At 39.3% G+C, this 23,495-nt stretch overlaps 1 protein-coding gene across 11 annotated transcripts in view; it reads right to left on the bottom strand.

Moving 5' to 3' along the window:
* LYST (lysosomal trafficking regulator) overlaps nt 1-23,495 on the bottom strand; it is a 173,500-nt gene that overhangs the window by 83,108 nt on the left and 66,897 nt on the right. For 10 of the 11 annotated variants that reach the window (XM_073338158.1, XM_073338161.1, XM_073338156.1 and 7 more), the window contains 13 exons: nt 23,146-23,299; nt 21,059-21,285; nt 17,988-18,054; nt 16,469-16,578; nt 15,125-15,548; nt 12,891-13,035; nt 9,848-10,021; nt 8,431-8,588; nt 8,002-8,192; nt 5,790-6,035; nt 3,708-3,881; nt 2,078-2,227; nt 1,184-1,321 (listed from right to left, as the gene is read on the bottom strand). In XM_073338158.1, the coding sequence (XP_073194259.1) occupies nt 1,184-1,321; nt 2,078-2,227; nt 3,708-3,881; nt 5,790-6,035; nt 8,002-8,192; nt 8,431-8,588; nt 9,848-10,021; nt 12,891-13,035; nt 15,125-15,548; nt 16,469-16,578; nt 17,988-18,054; nt 21,059-21,285; nt 23,146-23,299 (2,358 nt within the window). The remainder of the gene's footprint in view (nt 1-1,183; nt 1,322-2,077; nt 2,228-3,707; nt 3,882-5,789; nt 6,036-8,001; nt 8,193-8,430; nt 8,589-9,847; nt 10,022-12,890; nt 13,036-15,124; nt 15,549-16,468; nt 16,579-17,987; nt 18,055-21,058; nt 21,286-23,145; nt 23,300-23,495) is intronic. The other variant, XM_073338159.1, reaches the window with a different exon arrangement.

Raw genomic sequence — 23,495 nt, forward strand, 5'->3', positions numbered from 1 at the left:
CAGTATGGAAGATCTAATACATATTTGATATTACATAGAACAGTGTTTTTCAAACCATGGGTTGTGACCCACTACTGGGTCATGGCATGTAAGGCACTGGGTCGCATTGCTCTGGTCAGCACCACCAACCGGGACGTTAAAAGTCCCATCAGCAGTGCTGCCCAGTAAGACAGGGTAGTGGCTACCTTTTCCGACACTGCACCATAAAGGCGGCCAGCAGTGGGTCCGGCTCCTAGGTTGGAGGGCTCTGCACCCCCCGGGCTCTGCGCCCTGCTCCTGCCCCGAGCACTGGCTCCGCACTCCCATTGGCTGGAAACCAGTCAATGGGAACTGGGGGCGCGGTGCCTGCGGGCGAGAGTTGCGCACCTCCGCCTAGGAGCCAGACCTGCTGGTGGCCACTTCCAGGGTGTGGCATGGTCCATGGTGCCAGGACAGGTGGGAAGCCTGCTGCTGCACCACTGACTGGGAGCCACCAGAGGCAAGTCCGCACCCCGACCCTGTGCCCCATTCCCCTGCCACAGCCCTGAGCCCCCCCAAACCTGGAACCCTTCCTGCACCCCAACCCCCTCATCCCCGGCTCCACCCCAGAACCTGCACCCCCAGCCAAGAGCACTGACCCCCTCCCCGCAACCCAACCCTCTGCTCTAGCCCAGAGCCCCCTCCCACACCCTGAACCCCTCATTCCCAGTGCCACCCCGCAGCCCTCACCCCAACCCTCTGCCCCAGCCCTGAGCCCCTCCCACAGCCCAAACCCCTCATCCCCAGCTCTGTTGGGTCACAGGCATCAACCATTTTCTTCAACTGGATCCCCAGGAAAAAAAGTTTGAAAGCCACTGACATAGAAGGACCATCTTAGCATTCCAGTGGCAATGTTCTGGGGTATAGGAATCAGAGTCCACATCCCTTGCTCCTGAGGTTGGCAGGAATGGTGGCATTACACTCAGCCATTGGAGGTACTAGAGGATCTTGCATCAACCACCGATGACCTTTACAACTGATGTGTTCTGGTGAAAATACCACTACTTTATAATGCCTCCTAGAGGGTAAGAAGGGGGAAGGACTAATCTTTATGGGGACACTTAGAAAAGTAAAACTAAAAACATTGAAGAATGAGGTGCACTTTGTTTTTAGTTTAAACTGAATTATTTTCCAAGCACAAAATAATAGATAAGATTAAAAGTACCTGCAGAACCTGACATGTTAGCAGGAAGTGATGCACCACTCGAGCTTTCAACAGTTGTTTGATGTTAAACATCTGTTCGTGATGGTTAGCTCTGATAAGGATTTCCAGAGCTGCTAAAAGAGTTTCCCAAACACCTTGCTAAAAAAACAAAAACAAATAATAGTATAAAACAAGCAGCATCAAATATAGAACTGTTACTATCTCCCCATCTCTCTATTTTATAGGCTATGCTATCCTACTTTCAACAGATTAAGACGGTAATATGAAGCATTAACTGAATCAAGATGCTTTTTACCAGAGTTTACATGCACAGAAGGAAGAGGAAAATTAAAATTTTCTTCCAAACTCTGACCTAGAAGAAGCATGTTAAGGGGCATAATTTAGTTTTTAATCCTTAAAATTTGAGATTCCTTTAACATCTATACCAAGTTCTGCAAAGTTAATGAAAAACATCAAAAAATTATCACTGTATGCAGTATTGTTGTAGCTGTATTAGTCCCAGAGTATTGGGGAGACAGGGTGGGTGAGGTTCTCTCTTTCAGGTCACCTGAAGAGCTCTATGTAATCTTGAAAGCTTGTCTCTCTTGCCATTAGAAGCTGGTCGAATAAAAGATAACCTCACCACCCTTCTCTCTCTAAAAATGTATAACAAAATTGAAGGATTTGCTATTATACCCTTGCTATAACACTGAAAGCAATCATGAAGATCTGTGCTATATTTAGGTTTATTCTGGGTACAGACTATTTTGGTAGCTATTTTGGTAGATTTTCAAATCGCCAAACTAGTATGTAGAGAGCAATTTCAAACTAAGTAAGGATGATGACAAAAAGGAAGTACTGTACTTTTCTTAGATAGGAATCCATTTTATTTATCTGTATAAAGAAGGTAAATACCTGTGCTTTAGACCATATCTTCCAATCAAGCAGCAACTCTTCTAGCAATTTAATATCTTGTATTACTGCAATGGAATCTGCATCAAGCATGAATTGTCCGCTCTCATTTATATTAAGAATCTCATCACTGCAGCATCCTTCAAGAAGTGTCTTAAAACAGAAAAACAAAAAGGACTTGAGGTTTTGATTGGAGTACTGAAGACCACAATTACATCCATCCATATTTTAAGAAGAGTTGTTTCCAGGCCATCCTTATCTGCATCTTTTCTAGAATTATGATGCAACATAATAGGCAGCAGGTTTAAAAACAAACAAAAGGAGGTATTTCTTCACGCAGTGCACAGTCAACCTGTGGAACTCTTTGCCAGAGGATGCGGTGAAGGCCAAGACTATAACAGTGTTCTAAAAACAACTAGATAAATTTATGGAGGATAGATCCATCCATGGGTATTAGCCAACAAAAGCAGGGATGGTGTCCATAGCCTCTGTTTGCCAGATCCTGGGAGTAGGTGAGGGGATGGATCACTTGATGATTACCTGTTCTGTTCATTCCCTCTGGGGCACCTGGCATTGGCCACTGTTGGAAGACAGGACACTGGACTAGATGAACCATTGGTCTGACCCAGTATGGCCGTTCTTATAGGTATACTTAATCCTGTGTCAGCACTGAATTAGAGGTGGACTAGACCTCCCAGTCTTACATTTCTAGGATTCTATGAAATTTATAGAAACCCCTCATCTTTTTTTCCCCCCTCTTAAAAAGGCATTTTAGTAATCAGAAAGCCCAGAGAGCTTTTTATGGCTTACCAGGCCTACTTTCCAGAAGTGATTAGTGAGTTTAGGTGCCCAATTTGATACACTTTAGGAGGGGCCTGATCCTCAGAAGATTGGTGTACAGCACTTTCTGAAAAATCAGGTCTCTCTTAGGTGTGTCAAATTGGCCATCCAAAGACTAATCACTTTTGAAAGCCTTAGCTGTAGACCAACTTCAGAAAACATGTCTACAGAATTTAAGGATTGTAGTCTACCCTCTCAATAGGACAATGCACACATACATTATATGCCCATTTCAAATAAACATTCTCAAGCAAAAATGAAGCTCTGAAAGATTCAAAGGCAGTCATGGGGATGGTCAAATCTACATGTAAGGGATTACATAGATAAGAGTTTTTGCTTTCAAGATTTATTCAAACTCTTCCTCGTCTCTTCCCAAAACATCCTACAGCATCTACTGTGATAACAAAGTGAACAGTGTCAGTTCAGTCCCCTCTGAAATAATATTTTTAGCTTCCACTTCCGATTTAAGATTTCACCTGTAGGTTTCTAAAGTTGATCTTCTGTTTAGCTTGTCATCTTAAAATAACTTTGCCAAGTCGGGGACAATTATAGAAAATTATATTTGCAGTTGTTTCTTTCCCCTCAAACCCAAGTGGTTTCTGTAACATTCTCTCATTTCACCCATCCTCTCAGTTTCTGGATTGAGAGCAATTGTTCCTGCATTGGACAGGCTCCAAACCAAAAATCTGCATCCCAAGTAGGGCTTCAAATCTAGGACTAAGAGCATAGAGGATCTTCCAAACAACAATATAGTCCAAATTAAACTATACAAACATTTTTAACAGCACTATACCTTCAAAATGTGAAATCCAACAATACACTTGGGTTTGATCAACACCTGATGGATCATGGAATATCCATTACAGTTTTCCATCTCTTGTATTCTCTGTTGATTGTATTTTGTTAATGAGAGTATAACTTGTAGCGCTAAAGCTTGAGTCTCTTCAGAGTTGCTGATATCAATAACCTAAAAATAAGCCAGTTTTAATAATTCAAGTGATAAACATCTTTGATAGATCTAGTGTAATGGACAGATTTATAGATATTCTATAGAAGGTATTAATTACATGACTCCAGGCTACAATTTGTCTTAAGGCTCAGTTAGGGTTTCATATCTATACAGAAATAATATTCCATTATTCTATCTAAAAACACAGGATCCCTAATGGAGTTAATGAAGATCTTCCAACAAGTCCGAGACCCATGACAAAGATCACTGGAGTGAAAAAAAGATGCTCCAAAAAATAAAACTCGAGCAGAAAAGTATAAACAGCTCCCTATCATTCTGGGAAATCACATGTGCAGCAACTGCTCAGTGAGGGTGAGTATTTTATATAAACAGGAAGAGATGCTTCCTAAATGCTATAAAAGCACCTTCATTTATGGCTCCTGGAGATCTAGAACACAGCGGACTGCCTGTAACAACAGCAGTCTGCTCCAGTGTTAAAACTCTATTACACATAGCACAGAGGTAGAGGCAGCTGTGCTGCTGGATAAAGCTAGTAAACAGACAGTACAAGTATTGAAGCAGTAAACAATGGGAATGCAGTCCTGAACCCTACGACAGACAACCCATAACATTTGAATTAAGTCAGAGATGTATGAGAAGGAAGGCTCAATTGACTTTGTACACATTCAGATCCTACTCTGCTGTTGTGTACATGTAACAATGCTGCATTTATAACACCTGTGCTGTTTGACAGCTCTAAAATCATGCTGCAGTGGTGTGAACATTGTGTATGGTAGAATGTGTAGTTATGTAAAACTTAAGTAACATAGTAAAAATTAATAGGAATAATTTCCATTGCAGACTTTGCCTGAACACCAGAGAGCCTCATTCCCATACAAATTGATATGATTTATCAGTAAGATAATAATTTGATGGACTGTGCAAATGAGTCTTGGAATCACATTAATAAACTTTGGGAAACCAGACATTCCAAGTACAAGGACTCCACTTTAGCCCCTGTATCTGCTATGATCCAATATGTGGACAGACAAAAGATGCAAAAAAATCAACCTGCCTTGATTTGTTTCATTAAAAAAAAAAAATTAAGATTAAGATTATCATTCTGAGTAAGGGATTTAGTTTTGATGAGACCTTTGTGTTAAACTATTTTTATTTAGAGCTTACCCCAAAAGTAAGCAAGCTCTATAAACTGCTTGTGCCCCTCCCCACACCCAGGATAGCATCCTTTAAGGTTTAAACACGTTTAGATTCATTAAATCTAATTTGCACCACTTTGTCAGATGTGCACAGTGCACAAAATAGGTGAATTTGGTCCCATACTTATTACATGCACTATAAACACACAAAGTCTTTGTGCTAAAAAATAGAACTATGAATAGGTCCACTGTATTTCAAAACAAATTTTTTTTTTTGGAACAGCAGTTTGTAACCAACACATGAATTCAAATATTTATATGTGAATAAGGATGGCTTTTGAAGAAACATAATGGCACAGGTTAATGAAAAGATTAAACAAAAGTTACGTTTTCATTATATAAACTCCAAAATATTTTAAATGCAAGCCATATCTTGATATTTTAGAGGCTAATACCTCCATAAAGTCAGATGCAATGTACAATAACACAAATTAAACTCAAAAATATTGTAAGTATAATTTGCACAGGAACTTGCAGGATATAATCACGGGCTGTTACAACAGCTTCCTGTTTCTTTTAAGATGCACAATAACCACATTGCATTGGTTGGTTATGTTACAAACTACATTTTCCATAATGTCAAAAGCATAATTTTTAAAAAATAAGCGAATACTGCATTTCAAAATTCTAACAGGAGAGCTGAGTCTTAAAACCACAATAGATGTGTTAGACTGAGGGGGAAAATTTTAACAACGTTTAAAACTCTTACCCTAGCAAAGAGAAAGACAAATGCACCTGTTCCTCCAATCTCATGCAGTATGCCCTGAAGAGTTTTATATTCAACAGGCTGAAGCATTTTCAGGTGATGAGGATCCAATAAATTGCTCTGAACTTCTTTTGAACTGAAAGGTCTCTGAGAGGGCATAGTTTTCACTTGACTTTTCAGTCTAATAACTGGTTCATAGATGGTGTACTGAGCAGGGCAGCAAGTGGTATAGACAACAGCGAGACTTTCCTAAAACATACATTTAAAGAAAGTTCCAGTTTCTACTCAGTTCTTACTTTGCCTTAAAGAATACAGAATAAGCTTATGGCCTAGGAAATACAAAACAATAGCTTCAATAAACTTGTTTCTACTCCTCTCTCAAAATATCTTTCTAAATATACATTTGAGAGGCTGAGACACAATGTGGTTCCCAGGCTTTAGTCAGGATATTTGATTTCTGAAAACAGTCAGGTTTCAGAGTAGCAGCCGTGTTAGTCTGTATCCGCAAAAAGAAAAGGAGTACTTGTGGCACCTCAGAGACTAACAAGTTTATTTGAGCATCAGCTTTCATGAGCTACACGTGAGCTGTAGCTCATGAAAGCTGATGCTCAAATAAATTTGTTAGTCTCTGAGGTGCCACAAGTACTCCTTTTCTGAAAGCAGTCACTATCTGAGATTTCCCCTCCACCTTTCCCCCAAAACTTTTAGAAATATTGTACATTTAAAAAAAATAAAAAAAGGTTATTTACTGGTGGAAGGGATAAACAAGCTTCACTTTTTTTTTTTTTCAAATGGAAAAGGAAAATTTTAGCAGTGCCTCATAGTGAAGAATACAGGTGCTCCTTTAAATAAAAAGGTTTGCTATAACACAATTTTCACCTTCTACTCTTTGTTCTCCGGTCTTCTAATCTGCTCACATACCAACATTCTTAAGGATGATGCCTAATACACAGGAGACTACTTCAGAAGCCTCATTAGATGAGGTGAAAAGGTAATGAAATTAGAGCAAAATTCACCTTCTATCATAAAAGAAATAATTCACCCCTCAACTCTAGACAGGGCTAAAGAGTACAGAAGCAGCTTGCACGGGGTTAAAAAAACAGGCTACGGTTTCATTTGAAAAATTACTATTTTTTCCCTCTGCAAGTCTTAAAAATCAACTCACTCATGAACAGACAACTATATTTCTCTGAACATTTTGCTATTTAAATGTTTAGGTCTTCCTTAACTGTGAAACAAAGTAAGGTAATAAAAGTTGTGTCACTCTGGTGCATTAGGCATTCCACCTACACCACTGTTCCATCTCCTCTCCCCTCCAGCCCATTTATAAGTCCCTCTAATACCTGTAAGCAGGGATGCGTGCAGGAATTTAAATTTGACTGTTTTTGGAGAGGCATGTTAAAAACACACACAAACAAAAGGTTCGCGTGAACACCCCCCCACCCATGCCTGGCACTCTTGGGACGCCTCTGGCGGGGACACCCAGCAGTGAGGAGATAGCAACACTCTGTGTCCCTGCAGCCCGGGGACAGAAGCAGCAGCAGGGCTGCTGGCTGCCAACTGTGCTCCTCCTCCCACCCACACCCCTACAGTTGCTACTTCTCCTTCCCTGATGCTGGAGTCCCAGCCCTGCTGCCTGCTTTGCAGATCGCCCGCTGAGGTGAATCACGGGGTGGAGGCAGAGGCAACAAATGGGACTCCAGCATCAGGGAAGGAGAAGCAGTAGCTGTAGGGGTGAGCAGAGGAGGAGCTCAGCCAGCAGCCCTGCTGCTTCCTCCCTCCCCAGGCTGCAGGGACACATGGAGGTTTTTATGGAAGCCCATGCCCCTGCTTGTCCTCCCGTTGTGCATGCCTCTACCTGCAAGCTTCATGTTAACAATTAACAGAACAGCAAGTGAAGACAAAATAATCTTGATGAATGATGGAGGGGGCAAAAGTCATCTGCTACTTGCTAACAAGGTGCCCAACTCAACGTCCATTGAAATCAATGGGAATCCTTTCCACTGAGTTCTCACTGAAATCAATCAGGCCTCAGGGAAACTCCCATTTTTGGAGAGGAGAGGGCCTCAAATGAAAGAGCACAAAACAAACAAAACTACAAATAAAATCTCTTGTACAGACCAGCATTTCTGTGCCAATGTAATTTAAGGCCCCGATTTGTTAATGCACTGCTAAGAGTTTAAGACTCAGGCTTTAACTTGGACCAAAAACTTACAGTTAAAGGTCCAGTGTCCACTTCTTTCTTTTTCATAAAGAGTTCCTTAATTTGTTCACACTGTAGAATGTCTTTACTTATATATTTGGAGTAGTCAGTCATTGCTTTGCCATATTTACAAGGCATTATAGAGGTAAAGTCTGGCCCACAGGTGTATAAGTAGAATGCTTCCTCTGGACCAATCTTTGCACCTAAACAGAAAAATAAAAATCTAATTATCTATCTTCACACTGTTTACAATCATTCATATGCAAGCAACACTGAATTCAGGGATCTCTTTACTATTTAGTAGAGTCTTTATTTTTTATTGTAGTAAAATTGCATGTTAAAAAGTTTGTTTCGCTCATATTTACATGATCTTTACATTCAAAATATGCAAGTTAAATGGAAAGTTATATGTATATTTTTTGCTTTTAAATAGATAAGTACCATTAAAGAGAAGCAGATTTCCCAGATCCCATTTCCCAGCCAATTGTAGCAGTTCTTCTTGGGATGATGTGCAATGACCAACCATACAAAATGTTTTATTGCTGTCAGATAAACTTGTTTTTCTTGGTAGAGTGTAATCTAAACTGATCTCACGTTTCCTAAAATATAAATAAAAAAGCAGAGTTTAAATATTGCAAAGTTCTTGAAAAACCTATCTAAAATATTCAAAGTACAGTAAATTGGATTAACTTTCCAGGATTGTGTTCGTTTTTAAATATTAAAAGATACACTGTCAAGATATAAAATTAAACATATTAGCCTCTTAGATTACTACAAAAGCTTTAAGAATATATTTATAATGCATTTAACCATTTATACTACTTACTGTTTGCATTTCACTCAGTTTAGATAGTGAACCTAGAGACTATTAGTTTCACTTCCTTGTCAATTATTAGCAAACTGCTGTTAAGGCTTGAGGGACACAACAGAATTATGAGGTGCATAGAATTAACTCCACACCCTTGCCAAAAAAACCTCTCACTAAAGCAAACAGCAGTTGTACACAGACAACTAGTTAATCTGAAATTGGATTTGTAATTCTAAATAATACTGTGCAATTTTAAGGCCCCGATTTTAAGGTGGAACAATTTTAATATTTTAACGCCGGAACGAAGATTTCCCAAGTCACTTGCCTGCTGAACAGATTCTAAAAGAATTTTTTTTTTTAAGGAAGGAAGGAATTCACAATTCTTTGTAGTATATCATATTTTAGAAGGCAGCATACCGACCACGTATTAATACTTCAAACACAGAATCTACACATCCTCCAGGATCTACACATTAAGAGCAGAAGATAATTCTCTGACATTCAACGCTTTCCTTCTGCTCCTCCCTCTCCAGCTCATTCTCAAAAAAATGAGTGCCCTGTCCTCCCATAAACATGCCTTCCTTCTCAGCAAGGCACCAAAAACACAAACAATTCCTCTTTCCCTTCCACAGATCAACTGCCTTCTTTATGCTGGTTACCAGCTTGCGCCTTGGAAATGATACCGGCTACTAGCTCCACACAAGTACCCTTTCTGACCCCAGTCTGAATTCTTGTAGTGTCCTGCCTATTCTACTGGTTCCCAACCAGGAGGAGGAGAACCAGTACAAAAATCACAGTGAGGATAATTGGTCATGTACGGGGCATGGGCCTGAGGCTGAATATGGACTCTGAAAGCAGATGAAAACTCACTATGCAAAATGACCCTCTTTTCCCACCCCAAGAATTAAGTCTCAACACTGTCCCCTCTATGAACCTTAGCTCAGTGACCTCTCTCTCTTCACCAGGAAAACCTTAAGGAATTATTCTGTTTCCACTAGCTGGCTCCTTAAAGATTTAGTTACAGCTTGAATTTTCTGAAGTGTACTTTACCTCTGACCAGAGACCCATAGTGACAGTTCTCCGTGGATATTCTTCTTGCCTTCTGGCTGTTGCAAGTATGTTATTGCCAAATGCTGCCACTTGCCTATAAGGAAAATGTTCTCTGGTGATTCAGCCTGTGCTAGCAGGCCAGCTTTCATTTCATCATTTGGATCCATACACATACTATGAAAATAGCAAAGAAAGAAACAGGTAAAGAGAGTTATGGATATAAACTTTTATTTATATTTCTAAACCTTCATTCCTAACTGGGTCTAAGATCAGTTTTATTCTAAAATACTTTTTAACTTTCATTTAAAGAGAGAGTCCAGCGGAGGGCAATGAAAATGATTAGGGGCTGGGGCACATGACTTATGAGGAGAGGCTGAGGGAACTGGGGTTATTTAGTCTGCAGAAGAGAAGAGTGAGGGGGAATTTGATAGCAACCTTCAACTACCTGAAGGAGGGCTCTGAAGAGGATGGAGCTAGGCTGTTCCCAGTGGTGGCAGATGACCATACAAGAAGCAATGGTCTCAAGTTGCAGTGGGGGAGGTCCAAGTTGGATATTAGGAAACACTATTTCACTAGAAGGGTGGTGAAGCACTGGAATGGGTTACATAGGGAGGTGGTAGAATCTCCATCCTTAGAGGTTTTTAAGGCCCGGCTTGACAAAGCCCTGGCTGGGATGATTTAGTTGGTGTTGGTCCTGCTTTGAACAGGGGATTGGACTAGATGACCTCCTGAGGTCTCTTCCAACCTTAATATTATATGATTCTATTAAATTATAGACATTCTAAATATAGAGAGCTGTGATCTTGTGGGCTGAGCACCTAAGTATGAGTCAGGAACTCCTGAACTTGTAGCCTGGGGAAAGTCACTTACCTCCTCTCTGCCTGAATTTCCCTAGATATAAATTAAGAATAATACTTCCTTACTTCACTGGGGTGTTGTAAGGATTACTAAATTTAAAAAAGTTAATGAAGCACTTGGATACAACCTGTTCTAAAAGTCCATGGAATTGTCTCATTACCTACTTTATGGGAGTGTAAAATTATGTTTGTAGACAGCTTAAAAGATTAAACCCACTATACAAATGCTAAGTATTAAATCAGATCATGGGTTTTTCACCCATGGAATAGAAGCAATTTGAAAAAACAGCAGATATGATTGTTAAAAATGACTGATGCTGACTAATGCACTGTTTCAACTGATCAGGACTTTAAAATTTTGCCAGGAGACAATGCTCAGGGTAGTGGACAGCCTAAAACAATTAAAATTTCTGAAAATGTTATCTTACAAAGAACTGACTGAATGCTGAAATATTCATTAAAAATTCATTCTAAAAGATGTAATGCATACAGAATTAGTTGCAACATTTTTGCAACAGAAAAGAAAGATCATGCAAATAAAACCTGAGTAAATATTTATCACCAGAGCAGCTTAAATGAAGTTGCACTTTGTTACAGTACCAGCAACAGAAATATAAAGGAGACTACACCACAGATGTAGTATAAATAGACAGAACAACAGCACCACCACCTCAATTCTTAAATGTTAGTGGTAGCCTGTTAAATTTGGTGGTACTGGCATAGCACTTTACTTATGTTTTCAGAAATGCAAATACCTTTCTTGCAAATCATTTCTATCTAGAGTCCCCTTTAAAAGCTACTTCATCCTTTAGAAAGTTTGAGGGCAAACCCACCATCAACACCCACTGCTTCTGCTACCATCCATATAAGGCTGTGTGAAACGGTCATAACTAAAAATGCATTTACATTTTTACAAAGCCAAACGAAAAACATGGCATAGGAAACACATACTTTTGTTTCCTATGAATGAACAGAGACAGTCACACCTCCAGGAACCAACCCTGCATTAGCAGGTAACCCAGTCATGGGGAGTTCAATTTTCAAATTTAGAAGAAAGATTCAACATTTGGCTGCTCAAATCAGCACGTATTTTTTAATTTATATAGCTTTGCTTTAACACTCACCAGCACAGTATCCAAGAATTTCAAACATTAGCCAATTTGGCCCCACAATATCTCTGAGGTAGGTAAGAATTAAGCTCATCTGTGAAATAAGGATAGGCAACTAGCCCAAGGTTTTGCAGAAAATCTATAGCAGAACCAGTAACAGAAGCCAGATTTCCCAGTTTCCAGTCCAATCTCCTAACCAGACAACCCTTTTTTCCTCTTTGAAAGGCACCTAACATTGTTATTTGGGTGCCTATAGTAGGTGCCAGACTCAGGGTCCAAGTAAAGTTGTTTGTATTTAAAAAAAAAAAAAAGAGCAGAATGTTTGTTTATTAGCTGCTGCTAAGTACTAAAAAGGGGGGCCACATTGCAGTTAGTTGTAACTTCATTAAAAACACCAGTCTGCTGGTTAATGTCCACAAATTTACACATTATGATGGACACCAACCAGCAGATAAAAATTTTAAGTTAGACCCAAAGTTGGCCTGACCAGGAGGATTGTAATTATCAGCATATCCTAGAGTTGTCTGGATCCAAGGTTAGAACAATTCAGCAATTTCCCCAGAAAAGACAACATTTTCTATTCCATTTTGATAAGCCTCTCACCTTACTTCCTCTCTTCTTCTGTCATGCTGCCTCGTATTCTTGGAACAGCTTCCCTATTCTTATGCATCAATTGCATTCTCTTCCTCCATCTACCTATCCAAGCAACTTCCCTCCTTCCTTCTTAATTCCTTCATCCCTCAGCTGCTGTCCTTTATGAGCTCTTATTTGTCTTACATCTCTTACAACTTGCTCTGCACAGGCATAGCATCATGTCTACCTGGACAAAGATGAAAGGCTGGAGCCAAAGCCTGTACACAGGGACTGTTTCTTTAGATTTGTAAAGCACTGTGCCATAAATTTAAGGCACAATGTCAATGATCTTTCTGTTTAAGTAAGCAGTAATCTACAGACCATAGCTTTGTCTTCTATCCTGGGGCTGACTCCATGCTACTACTCCAGGTCAGCTTGCATAAGAGGTCATACATTATGCTTGTTAGCCCCAAAATAGGAAGAATTGTAAATTGCATACAGTACCGAAATATGAAAGCTCCAGTGTTCAGATCAGCCCAGACTTGTATCATCAATGCTTTGGAACCCAATGAAATTATATGAATGCAGCCATCTTCAACAAGTTTGTCCCCCAAGTTAAGGTACTCCATTCGTACAGATTTGCTTTCTTCTAGAAAAATAAATAGATATTTATTAAATAATTATTAAATAAAATAGCATATATAGCATTTACAATTAACCATACCACAACAACATTTGTTTATGGTCCACAAAGTGCAAAAAAAGCAGCTTATATATCATAAGAAACGTCTTTAAAGGTGAATTGACTAGTATAAGCATTATGTTGTAGTTTCACCATTGGAGACCTAGGTCTTCCTTGGTTGGGTCTATCTTACATTGTTGATGTAAAGCACACTCTAGAAAAGTTGTGGGCAACCTGCGGCCCATCAGGGTACTCCGCTGGCAGGCTGCGAGACAGTCTGTTGACCATCCGCAGGCACAGCCCCCCGCAGATTCCAGTGGATGAGGTTCACCGTTCCTGGCCAACGGGAGCTGTGGAAACCAGCAGCCAACAGGTCCCTGTGGCCTGCGCCACTTTCCGCAGCTCCCATTGGCCGGGAACGGCAAACCGCAGCCACCGGGAGCTGCGGGTGGCCGTGCCTGTGAACAGTCAGAGTAAACAAACTGTCTCGCAGCCTGCCAGCGGATTACCCTGATGGGCTATGGGCAGCCTGCGGGCCGCAGGTTGCCCACCACTGCTCTAGAAGTTATCTCCACAGTCATGCATTTAAATTTTCCACTTTAGTTTAAGAGAAAAAGAAAAGAAAACTCTGGAGGCAATAAGTCTGCCTGTTCTTTGAATCAGCATCTTTACACAGAGCCAACTGTGCAGCTACTATAATTATATACAGGCACAATTCTCTTGTGTTTTAGGCCCTGACCCAGCAAAGCACTTATGCACATGAGGAGTTCCACTGAAGTCAACAGAACTGCTTGCATGCTTATAGTTAATCAGTTTAAGGGCTTTGTTGGACAGGAGCCTTAGTGTGCATCAATAAATACTTAGAATGTTTTATGGACAGAATTTGTTAAATATTTTCCCGTTACCACCGAGCAAAGGCACAAATCCTCAAATGGGAACAGGCATACTAAGTTTTGGATTTCAGCCTTTTTACTGTAACCTTGGGTAAAAAGGGTTAGTGGTTAGAACTTATTTTTTCCCTCCCTCACTGACTACAGTTTGACTAAATGTTTGTCCAGATTGTGAAATTTTTGAAAAGCTGTAGAAGCATGTGAAAGCAAAAGGTTTCAGGGTTGACCCTGCTTGCAGCAGCAGTCCTTTCCTCAAATATGTAGTCTTATTTAATTCAGATAAATTACTTGCTTGAATAAGGGTTTGAAACTATTTTGTAACACGAATTATAATCAGCATTATCAGCTCCCACTTAAAAACAAAACACTCTACAACTTCATCAACTTTTCAAATAAAGGACCAAAATGAACTCGGAAGAGACAGAAGCAGACTTCTCTGGAGAATCTCCAACTGAAAGTCAGAATACTTTCATTTCCTTAATATAGGCTATGATGGCACAATAGGTATTTTATCATCTCTGGCTTCTAATTCAATGAGAACAATAATCAGTAATGCTGAGAGAGCAAGTGAATAAAAGTGGGGGGAAACCCACTATGATACTTCCGAAATCAGTAATATCTTCTCTTATGGACACTTAAGGGTAACTGAAAATATTTAAAAACAGTTGAACTTTTAACTGTTTTCAAGTTAAAGCTGGAAGTGGGAGATCATTTTACCACATCTTATCGGTCCCCCAAAAAATAAGGGCAAGTTCACTCTTGGGTGCCATACATCGAAAGCTTATGCTCTAATAAATTGGCGAAAGCTTATGCTCTAATAAATTGTCATCTGATGAAGTGAGCTGTAGCTCACGAAAGCTTATGCTCTAATAAATTGGTATATAAAGTCTGCTGCAGTTTCCACGATATGCATCTGATGAAGTGAGCTGTAGCTCACGAAAGCTTATGCTCTAATAAATTGGTTAGTCTCTAAGGTGCCACAAGTACTCCTTTTCTTTTTGCGAATACAGACTAACACGGCTGTTACTCTGAAACCTGTAACAGTACAGAGCAGCTAATATTGAATAACAGCTTCCTGTTCAGTTCAAAGCTATTATTGTGTATGTCTAGTAGAAACATCTGAAATCCCTCAGCTTTATAAGTTCAGTAATAATATAAAAACTTACCTGTGCCACCAAAACTGCTCTCTCGCACAATTAGTGACTTGCTTCTTTTCTTCATCTTCTTCCCTTTTTCTGTGGGACTGTCTGTTTCTTGAACACATTCCACATGAAACCACAATGAGACACTGAAGCCCTCAGACATGTGCGGCCAACAGTTTTGCCCCACCAAAGGCAAGTGGATTGGGGCTACATGCCAAGAAGAAAGAAGATGGTGAGTCAAATTCTCACCATCTGCTTCCTTCTTATTTTGTGAAAACTTTGCTCTTTTTAATAGTCCTATGGTCTTGCTGTTGAGTGCACTAATCGATTTTTGTGAAGAACTGCTATTTAAATTTGGGCTCTTTAGCAAGGGGAAGGAGAGATATTGTAATGGACTCATATAGATATTCATCTCCACAATCTTCAAGATACCTTTAAGTAGTATCTCCTAAGAGAAACAAACAAGAAAAATAACCAGAATCAAATTATGTTAACACTATATAGCCAATGTTAATGCATAATACACAGCTTACATAGAAAGACTCAGATCCACATTTTCGGAAGTGGCCTCTGATTTTGCATGCCCAACTTAAGATAGCCTAATTTAGAGTTGCTGAGCACTAATTTCAAATTGAGTTGCAGGCTCCCAACATTTCTGAAGATTACGGCCAACGTTTCTCAAGTTAGACACCCAAAAAAATCTCATGCTACTTTTGAAATATTTTGGCCGCTGTCTGTCTTCTTGCTTTGTTGGTAACTATTTAAATAAAATGCCTATACCATGAAGTTATTCTTCCAACATGGAACAGACTGAATGGAAGGATATTCAAAGTCTCCTGTACAAAACTACAGATTGCAGTTCAGCAAAATGGCCACAACAAGCAATAGGCTCAAATATTGTTTAGTTAACCTTGGAAGTACTTCCTGTTCACAAAAAAATGGTAATTTCTAGGAAACTGGAAGGCTTTTTGCCCATGATGCAATTAACAGGAAGGACCTTCAATATATTATCCCTCCTCTCACCATCCTTCTCCCCACCCCAAAGCCCAGTCTTTCCTTGCACTTGAAGGATGCTCAAGTGCCTCCATCAAAAAAATTTATATCTATACCTCACCATCGCTTCTCTCCTACTTCTTCCCCCACATTTTATTGTGCCAAGCAAAAAATCTATTTTTCTACTAACTCGTGTTTACGCAGTGTAAATGGCAGTTATATACATTCTAACCAGTAACATTATAACAGGTTACTATGTTCCAGGTCTTTTTCTTAAAACTACCTGAAACAAATGCATATATTGATATGCCAGTCAATTTGTTCAGCCCCACTCTTTGTTGCATTAAGGAATTTTCTGATCTGTAGTATACTTACTGTACAAGGTGCTTCCTCTAAAAATATCCTCAATAGAAGGGTTAGCTCTTCTGCACATGTCCTTGAGCTCATCAAAGACACTAGAAGCTCTACCAGCACTATCTGGCATGCTACATAGATGATAAAAAGGTATCAAAATTTGTTTAAATAAAAAACATTTTTCATATACAATATCATAGTCTATATTGCTGCCATAACTTGCTTTTGGACGACATTAAAAGGAGGCAGAATAAACAGACTGAAAACATTAGAACTGACATATTTTGTGACATGTCCTCCATTAAGAATCTCAAGTTAAGAATATTAATGAATATAGCCTCACAGCTCTTATATGGGGCAGATATTTCCAGTTGCTAAAATGGGAACATCAGACAGAGGAGTTAAGCATCTCACCCAATGTCACAGCAAATCTGTGCCAAAGGCAAGGAACAGAATACATCGAATAGGACCATAGTTTACTACATTATGAAAAATGTTTCTAGGCAAGTGGGCTACTACTTATGTTCAGTATATTAAGTAACTATTCACACAAATGCCTAAAAGGAGAGAGTACCAAATTTTGAGTTTTTTATATACAACCTTACAATCAGATGAAATCATATCATTCTACCATTTCTGTGACAAAAATCAGATGTAATGAATACAAATTTCATCTACCTCATTTACTAAATTAGAATAGACACTTTTGGCAAAAAAAGCTTTTTCCTTTAATTAAAAAATTTTAAAAAAATAGTGAAATGGGAGCTGTCTGTTACTGAGACACAAATCTGGTCACTTCTAGGTTGGGTTTGTAGCAATCAAAAATCATTGTTACTAGACATTTATTCGATGGTTTAAATTACGTGCAATACACACATTACCACAATTAATTTGTATGGAAATCTTAGGTAAGAAATCACAGGTTGCTTGGTATACAGAGATACTCGCACCTCAAAAGGTGTCCCTACATAAATGGCCTATTATGAGGAGGCTTACACTGCCATGGCTGTATCTCCTGAGGACTTGATCCTCTAACATCAAGCTGAAATTTCTGTGAATGCTAATTTCACTTTTAAACATTTAAAAACAAATAAATTGATTTTAAAATGTATTATAGCAGTAATAAGGTAATTTTCTGTTGAAGAAGCTGCACTGTCATCTACAAAATACACTAAATTAACCCTAATCTCTTCTGTCCAGGTGTTCAGACAACCTTTCAAATCTGCATGCACACCTGTTTGGCATTATGCAGACTCCAATCACTCCCCCAACCAAAAACACCGAAACCAAAAAACCCAACACACTTTTGTACATAAAAGTGTAAAATGCAAGCATACTTGGATTGTACACGTAAATGTGGATATTTCCATGTGCCCATGGATGTGCTTGCCAATTTTGCATGTTCATTAATAATAGTTGTGGGCTGAAAGTTTGAGCATATATACTTGTAACTGTATAACATATACATTATAATAATTCCAGCATTTTTATTTATGTATTTATTTTTTAAAAAAGAAGAGTAAACAGCATTAAAACCCACAATGAAAACTGGAGTCCTTCTGTGTCAAGATGTTTAGGAATCCTCCCAAAAGACTTTTTACAGCTCCCTGCAAGAGAAAACTTTAAAGTTAGGTATATGAACAATTCACAGCAGTTTGAAGAGCAAAACTCCACAGAATTTGTTTTAAGTATTCCAATATATTCACAACTGATTTTGCCAAATAAAATGTTGCTAGTGATTTAATCATGATTTTTAGTATTTGTTCTATCAAAAAAACTACTGATCTTGCTTGCAAGATTCTGACTAGTTCAGATGCTTCTGATGATGAGACAGCCTTTGGGATCAAGCTATTTAAAGCATCAATTATTGAGCCACTGCCAGTCTGGCAACTACTCAAGAACTCATTGTTCTTACAGACTACATTGCAGGAACCTATGTCATCTTTTCTGAATCACCAGAAATTGATTAAGTACTGGCCTATAGTAATGTACTGTACAGATAAGCAAATTACACATTCTCATAGGTCAAGTAAAGGTGAAACAGTGTTTTAACATTTAAAGCAAACTCACTTTCACTTCTAGTAAAAAAATTGCATTCTTCATAATCCTGTCTCAAACAGTTTTTGTACATAATCACTAAACTGATTAGTCCAACAGATTTGTATTCCTTTTCTTCTTCCTAAAGTCAACACTGTGCTAGATTTGGAAAAAGTATTCTTGTCACTTTCTAAAAAAAAAAAAAAAAATCAAATTATATATATTTTTTTGGGGCTTTTGAGTCTTCAGGAATGGAGTTTATTTAAATGCATCCTTAGAGAAAAAAGTGACTAATTAATAAACATACAATCAAAAACCTTCTTTCCTCAAGGGTCATAGGATGATTTGGGTTCTAAGGCTATCCCCAAAAGTTATTTATATTTTAAATACATTAAATTGTATTAAAATATAGCATTTCCCCTTTTTTGATGTCATAATTAAGCCCCAATCATCATAGGCAATACAATATGAAAAGACCACTAGATGGATTATTAACTTAGTCATAAAAATTACCAGGTAAAGTCCATACAGGTAAAACTACCACAAGAGTTACATTACTATCATTTATCAAGGGAATTGTTTATATTTGTACCAAAAAGTCACAAAAGCATATTTAAAAAAAAAGTCATGAGGATCTCATCCTAAATCAGATTAATCCGGTATTTTTTATCATTAATCTCAATTTGTCTGAACATCAAAGTATTCTGGGAGATAATTATATTACTATAGCTCTTAGAAGCTGCAACTATGCTTGGTACTACATAAACACATAGTAAGACAATCCCTCTCCCAAAATATTTTCCATCTAAATAGATGAGATGGACGAAGCATGGCAGGGGAAACAGGAACAGAGAAGTGCCGTGAGTTACCTTGTCACACAGCACATCAGCAGCCAAGCCAAGAATAATACACAAATCTCATGACTCTTAGATCAGAGCCCCATTCGCTAAATGACCCTGTCTCTGTATAACACACTGCTGTTTCATCTCAGGCCAATGATCAACCAGAAGATTGCCCTAAGACACTTCACCAGCGAATCAAAGGCTTTCAAAAAAAGATAGGACTAATGGCAGGGTGTAGATAAGAGATGGAGTAAGTGAGTCTACCATCCAATAGGAAGTTATTTAGTAGCTTTAGAAATGTGTTTGTTTTCAAGACCGTGGCTGTCTGGCTCAGGTTTGTCTGTATAGGAAGGTTTATGAAGAGGTGTGTGTGGTGGTGGGGAGAGCCAAACACATTACAGTAAGTTTGCAAAAACAACTTTAATCCATATATGCCATGTCAATTCATTGCGCAGACACTGAAGGTTTCCTGATACAGAGGGCATCAGTTGGACCAGTTCCAGATCACTGGTGCCCAGGTAGCTAATGCTTTTAATTTCAACTGTAAAGATTATCTAATATTTTATTCTAAAGATTCCTTGTTTTCATATAGGCAAAGGATTATATGAATGACAGATTTAACAGAAGATTTTTAGTACTTGCCACATTTTCCCCTTCATGGAGATACAGCTAAAGAATTTATTATTGGTGTTCCTCTGACACAGAAGGCTAAACAAAAAACTTCATCTGAATTTCTTATTTTAAATTCCAGTTTGTCTTCTAAGTTGCCCAGAATCAACAAATGATACACAGTCCTTCCACAATTAACTTGAGCAAGCTAGTTTCTACAAAAACTCTGTGGGAACAAAATAAGAGCACAAAATGCTTCAGAAATATTTAGAATGCACAGGACTTTCAGGAGATCACAGGCATGTATTCATAGACCGTGAAGGTCTTATGCCATATGTGGGGTATAGGTTTGTCTTTAACGAGTCAGTCTCTATTTAATTGGATCATGCACACAGATTACTTTAGCTCTGGGCTGTAATGATTCCTGTGGACTGTATGGTGCTAGTAAAAGGGTGGAGGGGAAAAAACAGGTCGCCAGAATGGAGGACAGAGAGTTATTGCTCCTGGATACACAAGTGTTTGGCCTTATGCTAGAGATACAAGGTGAGTGAGGTAATATCTTTTATTGGACTCACTTCTGTTGATGAGAAAAATAAACTTTCAAGTGACACACACCTGAAGAAGAGCTCTCTCAAAAACTCATCTCTTTCACCAAAAGAAACTGATCCAATTAAAAAAAATAATAATAATTAAAAAAAGTATTACCTCACCCATCCTGTCACTCTACTATCCTGGGCCCAACATGCCGGCAACACTGGCCTGATGCTGTAACATTTTTTAAAATATGCTGATCAGCTGCAAAACACTATCCACCGCGACTATAAACAGTCATAGACATAACAAGGCTTTGCCAATCTGAACTCAAAATCCAGACAAGTAAAACAACTTTCAGTACATCGTTTAAAATATACCATCTGGTAACGTAACTCTACATGTCACTAATTTGTAACTTCAGTCACATAAATACATTTCAGTTTGTATTAAATATTCCAATATAAAAAAATTGATAGGATGCAAGAGTATATACTTGAATATTTTCATGGTTCTCTTGCACAATATTTTCATCAGTTTCCTATTAATATACTATACAAGTTCTGTTTTGCTAATCACATTAATCTTTTACCTGTTGCATAAGGAAAGTGGCATTTTTCTCCTTCTGCCTGATGACTTTCAAGAAGCTCTGGAAAACATGGGCAAGTACATCTAGGCTTGGGTTGCCAGCTGAGAGCAAGTTTAATTCTAGCATACAGATTTCAGGGTATATTAATTCTCCTTGACTGATGTTTTCAGTTAGGTCACTGGAATAACTTGAAGGGACCATGCATCCCGCTTCTCTTTTAGTGTCTGTTCCTGAAACAAAAACATGCATTTTGTTGATTGTTTGAGGGGTTTTGTTTTTTAGTTATTGTAAGATTACTACTACTACAAGTAAAGAAACTTGCCACACAAACAATTGCAAGTGGTAGATTTATTAGACATCTTGTTCAAGTATTTCAGGTAAGCCATAAAAATTCTAGAATTCCCCTCTTACTCAGACAGATTTAAAGTACATGATACAGTTAGTCTTATAATATGTCTAATATAAGATTGCCAGGTGTCCAGTTTTCAACTGGAATGCCCAGTCAAAAAGGGACCCTGGCGGCTCCAGTCAGCACTGCCAAGAGGGCCGTTAGAAGTCCAGTCGGCAGTGCTGCGGATGTAAAGCAGGCTAGTCCCTACCTGTCCTGGCACCATGCTGTGCCCCAGAAGCGGCCAACAGGTCCAGCTCCTAGGTGGGGGGGAGGGGGACCCCACACAGGGCTCTGCGCACTGCCCAAGCCCCAAGCACCAGCTCCACACTCCCATTGGCCTCCTGGCCCCCGCCCCAGAAACCGGATCTGCTAGCTGCTTCTGGAGTGCAGCATGGAGCCAGGACAGACAGGAAGCCTGCTTCAGCTCTGTTGCGCTGCTGACCGGGAGCTGCCCAAGGAAGCCCGCGTCCCAACCTGGAGCCCTAACCCCCTGCCCCAGCCCTGAGCGTCCCCCACCCCCAAACCCAGAGCTCCCTCTTGCACCCCAAAGCCCTCATCCCCGGCACCAGAGCCTGCACCCCCAGCCCAGAACCCACAACTCCTCCTACACCCCAACCCCCTGCCTCAACTCGCAGCCCCCACCCGCACGCCAAATCCTTTGGCCCCACCCCCCAGCCTGAAGCCCACTTCCTGCACCCCCAGCCCAGAGCCCATACTGCCTCCCAAACCCCTACTCCCTGCCCCAGCCCAGAGATCTCTCCTGGACCCTGAACCCTCATTTCTGCTCCCACCATGGAGCCTGCACCCCCGGTTAGAACTCTTGCCCCCTACTGAACCCCAACCCCCTCCCCCAACCCAGTGAAAGTGAGTCTGAGTGGTAGAGCGCGAGCCACCAAGGGAGAGGGGAAATGTAGTGAGCGGGGGCGGGGCCTCAGGGAACGTGTGGGGTTAGGGTGTTCGGTTTTGTGCAATTAGAAAGTTGGCAACCCTAGTTTAATATCTATGCTACACAGATTTACAATATAGACAGAACCACTGACAGACACACCTAACTGAAATTACAACTCCAACTCAATTATAATTAAATGCATACTTTAGATCAAATTGTTATACAAAAGCAAATACTTACAATGTACGCTTAATTTGAAAAATCAGTTTTGTAACAAAAAGAACAATGGATGTGCATGTTATTAGAAAAATTAGTATATATATATATATATATATATACACATATATACACATATATACACACACACACACACAAAGATTAAGATCAGACTAGGAAATATTTTACAAGGAAGATAACATTGTAAACAAAATTGAGCATAGCGTTATAAAAAACACTACTTACTTAGGATCCTATCTGGAGAAGAAACTGCTTTTAGACCACAATCAATAACACACTTCAGTGAGAATGACAACAGTACTTCAGAGCAATTTGACAGAAGCCAAAACTCAGTGCGTAAAACATTTCTCAATAACATTTGGGTAAAATAGGTGTGAACCATTACCCTCCCCTGCAATAAAGCTGTTTCATACTGCAAAAATAAACTGAAAATCTGTTATGGCCTGTGCAATCTATTCCACTTTTGCATGTTGAGAAAAAGTCCAGTACTTCACATAAATCACATGGTAAAAGCTAGTCTATAAAACAGTTAAAGATGATTTTGCCTGATGTTTGTGCAAAGTTTGCATTTACCTTCATTCTTGCTTTCACTATCAGGGTTACTTTCACTATCTGCTTCATAGCCTTCCTCTTCAGCAAAGAGTTTAAAACTACAGCACTGCGATTCTTCAGCTTCTTCAGAAAGGTCTTCAGGTTGGGACACAGACTCCTTTTCCGTGTGATGGATCTGACACACCCATATTTAAGAACAAAATCAAACTTAGAAACAGTTGCTTATAAGTTTCATTTTCATTCAAAAAACAAAATGCTGTGAGATCTTCCATGTCAGAATTACCTCTGCTCTTGAAAGTGGAGAGAACAGCACAGTCCATAAAACCTATTGGGAAATACTGCCTCTACAAACATGAGTCAAAACTTCACTT

The sequence above is a fragment of the Lepidochelys kempii genome, chromosome 3 (assembly GCF_965140265.1).
Source record: "Lepidochelys kempii isolate rLepKem1 chromosome 3, rLepKem1.hap2, whole genome shotgun sequence".
NCBI classification, from domain to species: Eukaryota; Metazoa; Chordata; order Testudines; family Cheloniidae; genus Lepidochelys; species Lepidochelys kempii.